General features: G+C 38.9%; 1 protein-coding gene across 5 annotated transcripts in view; it reads left to right on the top strand.

Moving 5' to 3' along the window:
* Inpp4b (inositol polyphosphate-4-phosphatase type II B) overlaps positions 1-15,233 on the top strand; it is a 739,919-nt gene that overhangs the window by 382,787 nt on the left and 341,899 nt on the right. For all 5 annotated transcript variants that reach the window (XM_036187401.1, XM_036187404.1, XM_036187402.1 and 2 more), the window contains one exon: positions 1,125-1,169. In XM_036187401.1, the coding sequence (XP_036043294.1) occupies positions 1,125-1,169 (45 nt within the window). The remainder of the gene's footprint in view (positions 1-1,124; positions 1,170-15,233) is intronic.

The raw sequence follows: 15,233 nt of genomic DNA on the forward strand, positions 1-15,233 counted from the left end.
TCCAAAACAAAAACATAAACATGAACAAAACTGGATTATTTCACAAGAACATACCTAATGATTCTAACATCTATTAAGCAGTCTAACATTATTAATTGAAACATTTTAAACGTCAGCAGAAGAGAAAAATAAATGATTATTGTGCTAAAAAAAGAAATTGCTAACTGTGAATAAAAGTCATTGTACTTTATTCAAAAAGGTGGTTTTAAAATTAGGTTGTTGACCAAATGCCAGTTAATTTAAATAGTCTCTGTAGAATACACAAATGAGGGCAGGAGCTTTACATTTATTGTCAAGTGATACAATTTTCTATATGTTTTACTTTGGTTTCTTTGGCTACTTATGAGTTGTAACAAATGGAATGTCATTCATTCCCACCCTTGGCCAAGTTTGTTTGGGACTGTAATATAGACTATGTCTCTGGTCTTCAACATCCACCTCCCACAAGGGATTGCTGTTGATTATGATCTTCAAAATCCATCTCCCACAAGGGACTCTGTTGACTATGATCTTCAACATCCACCTCCCACAATGCATTCCTACATCCTGATCATCTCACTCCCTTGTTCTGAGACTCTCTTCCCCACTCCCACTTCATCTTTCATTATTTTATATGCAGTCTTCTTTTGGAAATATCACAGATGAAAGGAGTAGAGGTGTTGAGCACAATTTTGTTGAAATAATCAATAAGTAAGCAAAATAAGCAGCTCTGTGTCCTTGCCTACTAGAACTTAATTGGGGCTCTGCCATTGTTAATGATTCCATATTTACAAGTCAGAGAGCTTGAATGAAACCTACTTAAGAGAGTCCTTTGATGAGGTTGTTCTTCGTAAAATTCCCACTTACCTGCAGACTTCTGAAACAAATAGACACAGTTGACAAACATGTTTTATACTTGTCATTTTGGGGTTTCTCTATGGCCATGAAGTATCTTTATTTCCATTGACTTTACAAATATACTTCGCCTTCACCTGAGAATTCATAATGGTTAAGCCTGATTATCTACCTTTATTCATTCTGCCAAAAATGTATGTAACTATCTTATCAGGTGAAACAGTACATATGTCATTATAATATTGATAACAAATAATTTCAAAACCTAAACTTATCCCTACTATTTATAGGCATCCAGAAGATCCCCAACGAGCCACAGTTGGAATTCATCCTAGGTAAGGAATCCTACCTTATTTATAGCAACTAGAAGAATGGGAATTTGTGCAGAAGTTTGCAAATTATAGGTGTATTATTACACCTTACTTTTATAAACATTGTTCTATTAAAAACTCTTCTCATAACATAGGAATTATTTATTACAATTTGAATTAATAAACAAAAATCTGGGTGGCGTATAGAATCCATTGGGTGCCACACTAGCTTACTTTTTGTTTTAAACTAAGCTTTTTAGCTTTAAACATGCACATATTCAAATTGACATCCAGAGATGAGATATGTTTTATATGTCAATAAAGATATATTCTGAAGTTTGGGGGACAGATTTAAAAATATAGATATATTGAACTGAGACTTAGTGATACGAAGTCTTAATTTTAGGCACACATACTTTCATTGATTATGTAGCAAATGTGTGCCCTTTGTTCAACCCATTTTGAAGTATAACTTACTGAGAAAATAGTTGCAAACAATTATTATTTTGAGCATCTTGTTTTGTTGTATCTTGCTAAAAGGGTATGGTAATTTAGCATTCTGGATTGGAATTTCCTAGGTATTGAGACAGGCAAAGTTGTAAAAAACTGCAAGAAATATTCATGGCAAAACTGATAAAGCTGTAATCCCTTGCTTGAATTTTGACATGGTTTGGGGCATAGTAAGAAGTTGTTTTCTGAAAGTAAGCTGAGGTGCAAAGGAGATGCAGACATCTTTGACACACTGATGAGAACCCGGTACTTCTAGAGTACCTGTCTACCTTACAGTGGAAACTAATTTGAAAGAAAACAAACCCCCTTTTTAAAGCTTTCCAGAAAGAGAGGAGTAGTTAGAGCAATGTGCCATATTTTGAAGTACAAATGCAGCCCTCTTTCATCATGTGCAGAAGAAAGGGGGATCTGAAGGAGACAACACTGGGATGAGAGGGAGATGGAGACCAGTGTGCAAGACAGAGTTTATATGAACAGATATCTACTTTTTATTTCAGTTAAAATGAGTGGTTTTGATCAAAGCCAACAATTCTGTTTAGTATAAAAGCCCAGTCCAGTAGCAAATCTGTCAAGTTCAGTGGTAGCTCTGTTGTCTCTATTTTGGATTTTGAAACATCAATGGAAGAGAATCACATCACTAAAATTCACTCATGATAATGTCCTGGATCCAATTTAAGTAATATCCATTCTCTTTTTCCTTATACTTATTGAAAACACAGTAAAATTGCTAAAGGTGGATAATTTTATGTTATCAAATACCAAGACATGCTTAATAACAGAATACACAGTTACCAAAGACTGTTAGTCTAGAGGGAATTGGAGATTTAAAAGATGTATGTTACAATCTGTCAGCTTTGTAGCATGTAAAGATTCCTAACTTTCCCATATCTTACGAAACTTTCTCTAACTGTCTCATCAAGGACACCATCAATAAACTGTTGCCTGTAGACTTCAGTGTACTATTCTGTTAATTTCCTGCCTTGGAATTTTTTTAATTCCAAAACTTCTTTGGCTCTGAATATTATATTATTTATTAACTACTCATTTTCATAATGAATAATAGAAAAATAATTTTCTAAAACATATTTATCACTATTTAAGGAGATATATAGTTACTTGAACAAAATAAATAAAGAACAAATTCTAGAAAAACAAGTAGAACAAGATAGGAGCCCTTTTCTCCTATTCAAATATTTTGATGTTTTTGATTCACTAACTTTTACCAAATATTAAAATAACTTGGAAATTCCAATGTCTTTGCTTTATACAATGGAGAAATAGTCACACTTATTATTTATGCAAGTAATTTATTAATTTGAATACATTAATTTATGTGAGGACTTGTTTCTTAGTGATCTTTGTGAAGATCATTTTCTCTTGCTGGAATTTCCCTGTTCCATCTTTATTCAAGTAAATGAGGTAGGAGATGTTTAGTCAGTTGAGCAAGCTAATTGGCTAAAGACATCTTGATAGAATAGATAGGCATGCTCAGAGAAAGCACTCTGTCCACTGCTAACCACATTTCTAATGAGTGACTACAGCTAAATGAAGTACTTTACTGTTACGGCTTGGAGTCTGAATCCACATGTGTTTCCTTGTCTTCCCACATGTACAGCAGTTCTTTATTTTTCACAAGGAAAGAACTAATTAAAAATCCCAGAGAATGTTGATTTTGTTTACAGTTTAATAAGATTTTTTTGTTTAAGCACTGACTCAGGGCTTCACCCTCTAAAATAGTAACCTAGACATTGGCATTGGATACAATTCCCATTTAATGAGAAGATAAGTCTATCAAAATTAATCATAAAATCCTTTGGTTCAACAACGTGCACACTGAAAATTTCACTGGAATTTAGAAATGTCGGTTTCCAGTTGTTCAGATTCGGGGAGGGTTGTTTTTAATTTGTTGGTGGGAAGCTGTTTATTTTGGTTTGGTTTGGTTTTGAGAATGTGTTTTGTTTGGTCAGTCAGGCTGGCCTCAATCTTGCAGCCAGATACTGGGGTTACAGGTGTGTCCCACCTAGGTCCTGCTTTCAGATTGTGTTCTGAATGTAGGACACAGTCTGTGTAGATCTATTCTTAACACTGTAAAGACACATCTATTCAAAAACTTGAATGAATATTTGCTGTTACACCATTTCTCAGGATAGGCTTAGTCTAGTGAGGGAAAGAAGAAGGGAAAAAAAAGAAAAAGAAGAAGAAACAAACACTCCAGGTGTGTGCTGTCAGAAACTTTGAGACATCTCAGGTAATTCCAGTTAGCCTTCACAGTAATCACATTTGGGTGGATAGAATGATCAACTGTGTCTGTGAGGGGAAGACAGAAAGGTTTAGAGGCCCCACCAAGATTATAGAACCATAAATCACTGCAAAGCAATGTGCTAAGAGCTGCTATCTTCAGGAAGGAAGGGAGGCCCACAGAACTGAGGGAAACAAACAGGAAGATTGGAAGAGTCTTCCTTTTTGGACATAATAGGCTCAGCAACATCAATTTTAAGCAAAGATAACAGGGACATTTCTTAAATTTGGGGTACATGTTCCTGAAATTGTTATGGAAATTGCATAGAGAAGACCAGTAGTGGAAAAGGTATAACCGAAATGTTTAGACACTGTTTAATTGTATTCCCAAGTATGCTTAAAATGTTGACTGCCACTTACCTCTATTATCTCAAGTCAATAAATTGCTCATTATAACTTTGTTTTTATTATTGGACATGGTAGCATATTACTTCAACCTAAGCACAGGAAGAAGAGACAGGCAGATCTCTATGAGTTTAAGCCAGACTGGTCTAGAGAGTGAGTTCCCGGCCAGCCAAGGCTACATAATGATACTCTGTTTAAAGAAAAGTAGGTAGGAGGGGAGAGATGGTTCAGGGGTTAAATGCACTTGCTGCTCTTGCAAAAGACCTGGGATTCAGTTCCAAGCAACTACATAGCAGCTTATAACCCCTATAGCTCCAGTTCCAGAGGAACAGTTACCCTCTTCTGTTCTTTACCGGCACTAAATGAACATAGTGTATAGATCTATACATAAACAATATGCCCATATACATAAAAAAAGTAAAATTTTAAAAAAGTAAATTTTTATTTCTTATGTAGATAATGTATATCATAATTTAAATCTATAGGTAGCACTTCCTGGAAATACATAGAAGAGAATGGCATATATATTTTCCACGTGACCTTGGAATTCTTTGTTTGGCACTATAAAGTCATGTCAGTGAAGCTAATTAATCTCAAATTTGGATTTTCAGGAGCAGCCAATTAGACAGAAACCAGACACAGAAAGTGATTTGTGCAAATTAGAAAGCTTTCATTGTGATAGGGTGAAGATATGGAAACTGGATGAATTCTCCAAGAAGAGTGAGCCACACATCTGTTCATTGTGCTAGTTACTGCTAGCTCAGAAATGAAGTATTCCCAGTTAATGGCAAGCCCTATGCAGACAGAAAATCTGGGCAGCTGGAAAGAGCCTATATGAAAGAAGCCAGTTTACTTGGGTAAGAGGAACTTTCTTAAATATATATTCCAAAGAAGCCTCTAGGAATCCAAAGGAAAATGTCCAAGATATAGTTGTGTATTTGGAAATTGTCATACTGGAATGAAGGTGACTTCACACAAAGCAGGTGATTAGAACGGTAAATGTTGGAGCAGCAGGTCATATGGTTCTTATGATGAAATAATGAGTACTAATTGGCTGTAAATAGGTTACTCATTTGAACAGACATGAAACCAAGTGACATGTTGATGTAGTTCTGAGGGAGGTAAAATGTAGCATGGGGGATTAATAGCTAGTGAAGGACCATTGGCTAGGACACTGCAATGCCCAAGTAGTTTTGAGTAGTTGTTGGCTTGAGTATGTTGAGACAGCAAGGCCCTACTCCTGGGCCTCTTTCATTCCTGACTTGTTTTTTTAATTTAATTTAATTTTATTAACTTTTTTTCATTTATTTTACACACTTACCATAGTTTCCCCTCCCTTCTCCTCTCCTGTTCCCTCCCCCCAACTTTCATGTATCCTCCCTCCCATCCACTCCTCCTCCATTCAGAAAGGAGCAGGCCTCCCATGGCCTTGAACAAAGCATGGCACATCAAGGTGAGGCAGGACTGAGCTCCTCCCCATTCATCAAGGCTGGGTAAGGTAATCCAGCATGGGGAACAGGTTCCCAAAAGCCAGCTAAGCACCAGGCACAGGTCCTGATCTCAGTGCTAGGAACCTTGCAAACAGACCAAGCTACACAGCAGTCACACACATGTAGAGGGCCTAGGTTGGTCCCATGCAGGCTCCCTAGCTGTCAGTCTAGAGTCCATATGTATTGGTGAAATTATTAAGGCCACTCCACGTAGTTAAAAGGGAGGTTTATTTTGGGGGGTAACTTACAAATGAAGGGGTAGGTTGCAGGGTCTGGCAAAGGTATAGCGCAGTCCGGCAGTGTTCTCTGGAGAACTCTGATGGTCTACCTCCAGCGTCCAGTGTCCCCGAACCAAGAGAGCGACCTCCTCTTGATCCTCGGTCTTCCGTTCCCCCCTCTGCCCCGCCTTATGTGCGTGATCATTACTGAAGCCTCAATGGGGGTTGGAACTTCCAGGCCAATGCTGGGATGGCTATCCACTACATCTCCCCCTTTTGTCTAAATAAGAAAGTTCTAACCTAATACAAGACTATATATAAAGAGATGGTTATCAAATATTGTCAGGAGTAATGAGGGATAATGACTTAGATAAGTTGGAATTACAATAAGTGCAAACAATATCAAGCAAAAAACACATAGTAAAATCCAGGGAAGTCTAGGGCATGGGTAGGTGGCATGTTACAAGGATCATTCCAAAAGGTGTACTATCCTAAAGAACCCGAGTCTAATACTTAATATATTCTATCTAAGATATTGGCTATCCACTACACATATGCTCCTATAAGCTCAGGTCAGCTGTCTCTCTGAGTTCCTCCTTCATGACCTCAACTCCAACCTCCTTACCCCCTCACCCCTGGCTTGTACAATCCTTCCTTCCTTTCTTCAGGAGGACTTTCCAAACTTACCCCAGTGCTTGGCTGTGAATATCATGACATCTCTTTCCTTACTCTCCCCCTCTGTCCCACACCCAACTGATTCCCTCAAGTTTGCACTCACACCAGCAGTGGAGGAGTGTTCCCCTTACTCCACATCCTCTCCAACATAAGTTGTCATCAGTGTTTTTGATCTTAGCCATTCTGACAGGTGTAAGATGGTATCTCAGAGTCATTTTGATTTGCATTTCCCTGATGACTAAGGGTGTTGAACAATTCTTTGAGTGTATTTTGGCTTTTTGTGATTCTTCTGTTAAGAATTCTCTGTTTAGATAGATCTGTACCCTATTTTTAATTGGATTAAATTTCTTGAGTTCTTTATATATTTTAGAGATCAGCTCTCAGTCAAATGTAGGGTTGGTGAAGATATTTTCCCATCCTGTAGGCTACCATTTTGTCTTATTGACATTGTCTTTTACCTTATAGAAGCTTTTCAGTTTCAGGAGATTCCATTTACTAATTGTTAATCTCAGTATCTGTGCTACTGGTGTTATATTCAGGACGTGGTCTCTATGCCAATGCATTCAATGCTACTTCCTACTTTCTCTTCTAATACTTTCAGTGTATCTGGATATATGTTGAGGTCTTTGATCACTTGGACTTAAGTTTTATGCAGTGTGATAGATATGGATCTATTTGCATTCTTCTACATGTAGACATCCAGTTATGCCAGCACCATTTGTGGAAGATGCTTTTTTTTCCCCATTGTATAATTTTGGCTTCTTTGACAAAAAACAGGTGTTCATAGGTGTGCAGGTTAATGTCAGGGTCTTTGATTGGATTCCATTAATCCCCATGTTTGTTTTTATGCCAATACTATGCTTTTTTATTACTATAGCTCAGCAGTAGAGTTTGAAGTCAGGGATGGTGATGCCTTTGGAAGTTTCTTTATTGTATAGGATTGTTTTGGATATCCTGGGGTTTTTTTTTTCCATATGAAGTTGATTATTGTTCTTTTGAGGTCTGTGAAGAATTGTGTTGGGATTTTGATGGGGGCGTTGAATCTGTAGATTGCTTTTGGTAAAACTGCCATTTTTACTATGTTGATCCTTTCTATCCATGAGCATGGAAAATATTTCCATTAGACAAAGTTTACATAATGAATTAACTGCCATCCTCCTGCTAATAATTACAGTATACTCTGCCATATGTAAAATGATATATTCCTCCATAAATGATGGATTTATTGTGCAAAGCCACAAGCTCTTTAGCTTCAGCTTAGCTATGCACAAACAAGTGTCCATCATCCAAATTGGCCAGATGCTAATACAAAGAATATAATCTTAGTGAATGTGGTTTTTGTTGTTGTTATTCACAATTCACAGATTCATTCTTTTCCTTTTTAATTTGTTTGTATGTATGTGCACATTTGTTGGTATGGGTACCATGCACATGCCACAGTACACATGTCAGAAGACAACTAATATCAGTTACCTGTGCCCACTAAGCCATCTTGCTGTCACAGATTCATTATTTCAACTTTCACAAAATATGAAGAGTTTGTCTATCATCATTCTTATTTTACAGGTAAGAAAAAATTGACATGAATAGATGATATAATAAAGAGCCCAGTGTTTGAATTCTGAAATCTTGGTGCCAGAGCTGCACTTTTATATTGTGTTTACTCAATAGGCAAAGACTATTGGCTTCACAAAGGAGAGCTTTCCAAAGATGTTATGGGAGACCATGCAGCCATGGTCCAAGTTGAATTTGCGTAGTTCTGAATCTCTGCATTTAACCATCAGACTGCATCATCACTGTCCAGTTCCTGCTCACTAGGAATCTCCAGCAATGGGGCAGACAGAGCTGTACCATGATAGGCACACTACATTATGGACATGCAATGGCACACTCCAATGACTGTGGGCATGCTGAGGAAGTAGTGATTAAATAACTCTGGCATCAGAAGAGTATCTCAGAGGAACTGGCATTGGATCTGGATCTTGAACGATGAGCAATACCTCATTTGGTTTAGAAGGAACACATGATATAACTGACAGAGTAGTAAGCTGTAGAAAACATACAATCCCAGAGCTCCCTTTCCATTGTCTGACAGTTAGTGTCAGTTTTTACTTTTTCTTACAATCCTACTCTGAAATAGGAAAGAACCAGAAATCCTCTTGTGATTTTTACTATTATTACATTAAAAACTTGTTTGAAATTCTAAATAATCATTTAAATATTGTTAAACTGCTAGTAAATTGTGTTGAGTTACCATGACCACGTGAGTCTTTCTGACATCAGGACTGTAGTAGATGAAACTAAAGAGGCTCTGGCCTCTCTGAGATGGCAGAGAGGATCCTCAATGAACTGTCCAGATAACTGACTACTGCTTTAGAGATGCGTATGTGAAAAATTTCCTAGGTGGTCTTTGAATTACGTGAGTTTGTTAACAGTGAGGAATTAGTGATACAGTGAAAGAGATATTTTTCTAAGCTACCATTTACTAAGGACACAATAGCAAAAATAAAGATGATCAATTTGCTAATGGGCTTAGCTCAGCTAAACCTAAACTTGAGCTGGAAATTCAGTAGTTCACCTTAGTAGCTCACCTAAGAGTTTGGGATGTGTTGCTAACTTGCTAACTTTGGAATCTCATCTTAGTTATTAGCTACCTAGCTACATGATCATGGAATAACTGTGCTGTATCTCTGAATGTCATGTATTGAATGAGAAGGTTATTTGTATCTACCACAGAAGGTTTGTGTGAAGAACAAATTACTTAGTATATGTAACCCACATAAACTAGCATGTGACATAGTGTAAGATTGGCTTCTTATTGTTAGGAATATTACCTTGGGTAGATCTACCCATCCCAGTCACTGCTTCCCTGGGCAGGCCATCTGGGTCTGTAATGTTTGTGTGTAATGATTACTTCCGCTTCCTGATGTCTTCTAAAAGCTGAGTAGTTTATATGCTTTCTTCCTATAGCTGTAATGGACTCCAAAGGTGTTTCTCCATATTCACATTTCATTTCATGGACAAATCCAGCCCTTTGTACAATGGTGTTGAGTGAGAATATGAAGGCATCTATATTCTTAACTACAAAGGCCATGTTCTCTGTGGTTGATTATTAAAAGTACAAGAATGGCAGAGAGAAGAGCAATAAAAGGTTATCTAAGACCAGCATAATTGTTTTTGCATTGCTGAAATCATTAGAGATTTAATTGAAGAAGAGAAAATGAACCAATTAGAGTATTTTAACAGGTCTGTTTTGTGGCAGTGACTCCCAACACCCAAGATTTATTGCATTGTGCACTCAGATCTTTGCTTTTCTCTTTAATGCCGGTCTAAGTGCCAGCATGACATTGTCTATGGCTGTTGAGACTCATGACATCAGTCACCAAGCCAGAAGTATGCAAGAGCAATGTTTTCCTTCCTGCTTCCTCTTGCCATGCCTGTTTCCTTTCAATGCAGCTGAGTTGCTATGGTGTGAGTATTTTGCCTGTCCCATTTCTTTCTGTGTAACATATTGCAGGACATTTAATGAAAGTGGTGTCTTTCATCAAACTTACACCTTGGCTTTAAAGGAAGGTTACACGTGGGCTAAACAAATTGTGGGGTGTTTCATTTTTCCCTAAATGTCCCCTTACTGCTGTAATTATTTTATTCATGACCACCATTCCTCATCCACTATACTTTCCTATCTGTGTGTTTTACCTAATTACTATCTTCCATGAATTATCTAATTGCTCAGAGTTCTGGTCATTGGAACAGGCTACTTTTGAAGTATTTATTGATACTTATGAGCATTTGAGGAATCAGGCCTATGTCAAGGCTTTGTTCATTGGGTGTTTTGGCATCCTGTTAAAGTTAAAGCCACTGAGGCTGTGTGGTACAGAATCCCTTAATGTTGTGTGTGTGGTTGGATATTGTCAGTCAACCTTCTTGTTGGGTAACTAAGTGTATCTCAGACCAATAGAGAATCACACTATGGAGAAAAGAGACCAAGCAGAGAGTGGAAAAGAGGATTAAGAAAAAGTCCTTCTGTCAAAAAACAAAAACAAAAACAAACAAACAAAAAAACATCTTTCTCAAAGTGCTTCTGACTTGAGCTTTTACCTTTGGCAATTGCAAACAGACAGCACTGTTCTCTTTTCTGTTGGAAGAAGTTAGATCTTCAGAGCAACAAGCCTACAGTCATTATCTGGACAGGAGTCTGAAGCTTCTTGAGTTCTCTTCCTCTTCTGTCCCTGTCCCTCTCTACTTTACCCACTGGTCACTACACAAACTGCTCTGCTGGGGGCAGAAATCACTTTCAGCAATGCATTCCCAAGTCCAAGTGTATTCAAATTCAGAATGTCAGTTTTGTTTTAAAATATGTAAATATCCATAGCAATGTAAAGACTCATGGCTTTAAAGTAACATTTAATGGCCTTTCTGAAATTTGCAGTCCTTGCCTTCATGTAGCCAGAGCATTCTACTTGGTCCCAAAGCTCTACTGGATTTATCCTTATTTGTCTAAAAATTTTTTTAAACTTAGGACAGCTAAAGCTCAACTTCTTGATCTGTATTCCTGTCCCCAAAATATTTTATCCCCATGTCTGTAAAATACACCACCATCCTCTCAATTACTGAAATCCCAACTCTATCTCCATTGGGGCAATTCCTCCATCATCAACTTGCCTAAGCCACTGTCTACTTTCACAAACGTGGTGTTGAACAAGTACTGTGAATTGAAGCAGTGACATCATTGCTCCCCACCACTGCCCATCAATTTGAAGCCCTAGGGGGCTGTCAGCTGGACCACTCAAGGAAGTCCTCAGGTATCAGTATGGCTTTCAGTCTCTGAGCACTTCTCTCCTGACACAGTAGTCAGAGGTATCTAAGGTGACTCCCTGTTCCCCAACTCATGGTACCTAGCCTCGCAGACTACATAGCAACTCACTGAATTTTGCCTAGATCTTAGGGAAGCATTCTAGTCATACCTGCTGATTCAATCCACTTTGTCCTTCTGGCACTCACATGGGCTGAGCTTTGCCTGCATATTGAGCATATTGGCTCCTAGGTCACAGCCAACTGTCTGGTCATCCTAGAAGCTTGTCATGACAATGTCCTCTAGTTCTCTCAATCTTATTTTCCTGTTTACAATGCTTAAAACTATGTGACACTCCCACCCAGACCCTCATAGAACACTTTTCCAGCATTCAACAAGCTTTTTTGGGCAGGGTGTGTACATGAATTCCAGTCCATGCATTGATGTCTTTATAGGTGCTTCTGAATGTGTTTCATACTGACTGCAAGAGTATTGTTTGAAAAATTAAGTTCAGAGACCATAATGTATACATCTCAATATTCATTCATATCTCATGGTTTCCAAGTTCTCTTCAAACAGCTAGAGTCTTAGGGGCTTTGAGGTTCTTCTAGAAAGAGCTGATATAAAGAATCCCAAAGCTTCACAAAGAAACCCTGTCTCTAAAAACAAACAAACAAACAACAACAAAAGAATCCACTATGGAGTGTGATTAATGGATACTATAATCAGGCTGTATCTGACTGTCAAGATTTGAATCGTATATGTGCACAATTTGATGTTCAAAATTCCTCACAAGATAACTTTGAAAGCCCTTGTGTTGATGACACCAAGAAGCAAGCAGTCCAGGCTGAGATGTTCTTAGGAACAGATACTTACATGTGGCAGCAAGCAGAATCACAGGCAACTGAGATAACAGAGTGGTCAGAAGATTGGAGATGGCAGTTGAGCCTGCAGCATGCCACACAGGGAGGCAGAGCTAGGCTGCATTGGAGAGCAGCTGGCTGGGCTGCTAGCTCCAGACCTGGTCCTGACTCTGCCCCTGGCTACCTGCCTGACCATGAAAAATTCTTTCCCACTGTGTTGCTTTTCAGATTGAACAAGACAGTTTCCTAAAGCAGTATAAATGGTGCTAGGCATGTACGGCTCACTTTGTGGTCATCCTATCATTATTTTGTGTTAGTCCTCCACCACCTCTGACATCCCAACTCCTTATCTGAAAACTGTGGATGATAGCTCCTATTACCCACAACGTTTGACCTAAGTTTATGAATGTAAGAATTGCGTCCTTAATATATTATTAGGAACTTCATAAATCATTGCCCACATATTCTATATAATTGGATCTTTATAAGCACCCAGTGAGAATGAATAGAATTATCCATATTTTCAGATGAAGAGGAGGGGTATCTTTAACAAAATTAAAGACATATAATTAGAGTCAGAAATCTATGACATTGAGCATTTTTCTTTTGACTGTTTAGAATATAGGCAGAATGAAAAAATATTCCCCCAAACCAAAATCTCTTGATTTTCATTTGCTTTAGACAGGGTCTTGGTACACAGCCCAGGCTAGTCTCGAACTCACAATCTTCTTGTTGCAGCTTCCAGAGCGCCAGGATTGCTGACTACAGGCATGTGCCAGCTTGCCTGTTTCGACCCCTTCATATTTCACTTAGGCTCCTGCTTATCCTGGAGGAGATAAGAAGTTCTTTCAAAGTTAATGTAATGGTTTGGGCCACTTTGTCAGAAAATGCTCTGTGTCCCCAGGTTCCAAGCAGTCTGCCATCAATTAGCTGCTCTGCAGGTCTGTGGGTCTAAACTGTCCTCTCAGAAGTCCCAAAACACTCTGGAAAAACAAACTCTGTGGTGTCTACAAATGTTTCCACTTCACTGACTGATCTTCATTTCCCACCCTGGACTGCTGAAGTAGGAGGGTTGTTTCAAACCATCACATACTTTCTACCCCCAACTTGCCCATGTTGCTTTCTCACCTCCACATTCTACCTCTTTGCTATACCATAGATCGGACGGAAATCAGTAGTAGCTTGAACTGACCTGGGTGTGTCTTTTAGTTCCTGGGAGTCAACATCCTACTTCAGAGGGCTTAATGTCCTCAAAGTCCTCGAATTCAAAACTTGTATTGAGAATTTCTTTTGTTAGCACAAAGTCTCACATGTGCTTGAAGACGTGCGCAAAATCAGGATTGCCTTCAAGAGATTCATAGTTTGTTCAACAAAGAAAGGTCAAGACAAAGACACTTAAAATGAGATTAATCACCCCTAGAAACATCTAGTCTTTCTACCCTGAGTTCCTAATATACATTTTGCATATATATTTTAGTTTATATTTCAATTTTGCTTGTAAAATATTTGTCAGTAGACTGAAAACAATTTATCAGTTACACACACACACACACACACACACACACACACACACACATGAGTTTCTTGGTTTTCTTTTGTTTGAGACAATGCCACACACAGTGATTGCTGTCTTAGAACTAGCTATAGATTGGTGATGACCCCAAACTCATGATCTTCCTGCCTCTGCTTCTACTCACTGGGAATACAGGCATATATCACCATTCCCAGATATTAAAACTATTGATTTCACACATAAGTATTGAACCCAATATATTCACAGGAAAAAATTACTTTAATTTAAGCATCACTCTCTAAAAAGCAAATCTCTTTTTGCAACCTTTCTAAAGCATCTTACATTGAGAAAACTCACCCGGAAATGGCCTTCTTTGGGATCTGTTGGAAATATCCTCATGACTCAGTGTGCTGGAGGAGAAATCAGCCAGGAAGTGGCTGTTCCCTTTCTTTCTTCCTGCCCAGACAAGTGGACCTCAGAGTCATACCCTCAAGGCATCATCCCAGGCCCTTGTTCTCCAGACTCCTAAACAACAACTAGGGTGTAGATTCACTTAGAATTCAGCAACTTTGCCCACCCTGCCCTTTAGCCATCCTGTTTGACAACCAAGGCTTGAGGTGTCCTAAGACTTTGCTGGTACCCCTTTTTCCCACCAACTACACTGGCCTCACCTTTTAGGGCAAGGTAGCCCAGTAACCATGGGCCTTGCTGAATCCACTCACCAGCCTTATGCCTGATAGGAATCCTATCTGCCCCAGTGTCAATGGCAACTGTTCTGGGAGAATGTCACCCTTGGAGACCAGAAAGTAAGAGTCTCAGTAATCTCTCTGTCTCCCTCTCTCTCTCCTATCCCTCACCCCCTCTCTCTCCCTTCCTCCCTCTGCCCCCGTATGTATGTGTTTGTGGGGAGTGTACTCAGGGGTCAACTTTGAGTATTACACCTCAGGTGCCTTCAACCTTAGTTTCAAAGACAAGGTCTTAGAATCATGGAGCTCACCAAGATGGCTAGGCTCCCTGACCAGCAAGCCCCAGGGATCTGCCTCTCTCTACCTTCCCAGCAGTAAGATTATAAGCACAGGCACACCACACCCATCTATTTATGTATGTTCTAGGGATTGAGGTCAGGTCCTTGTGCTTGAAGACAGTGATTCTATTTTAGTTCTAATACTACAGATTTCCTTAATGGGATGTCGACATTCCTCTTAGTATTCAGCAGAATCTGCGTTCCTCCTTGGAATAACATTCTCCTGCTTTCTGAAGCAGCACATATGTTCCTGCTAAAAAGAACAGCAGCAAGCAGCACACGCTCGCTTTTTCTCCAAAGTGGAATGTGGGATGGGAGCACACACAGACAGAGCCCTGCCTGTGTGCAATGCCAGGC

Source organism: Onychomys torridus, chromosome 5, assembly GCF_903995425.1.
Source record: "Onychomys torridus chromosome 5, mOncTor1.1, whole genome shotgun sequence".
NCBI classification, from domain to species: Eukaryota; Metazoa; Chordata; class Mammalia; order Rodentia; family Cricetidae; genus Onychomys; species Onychomys torridus.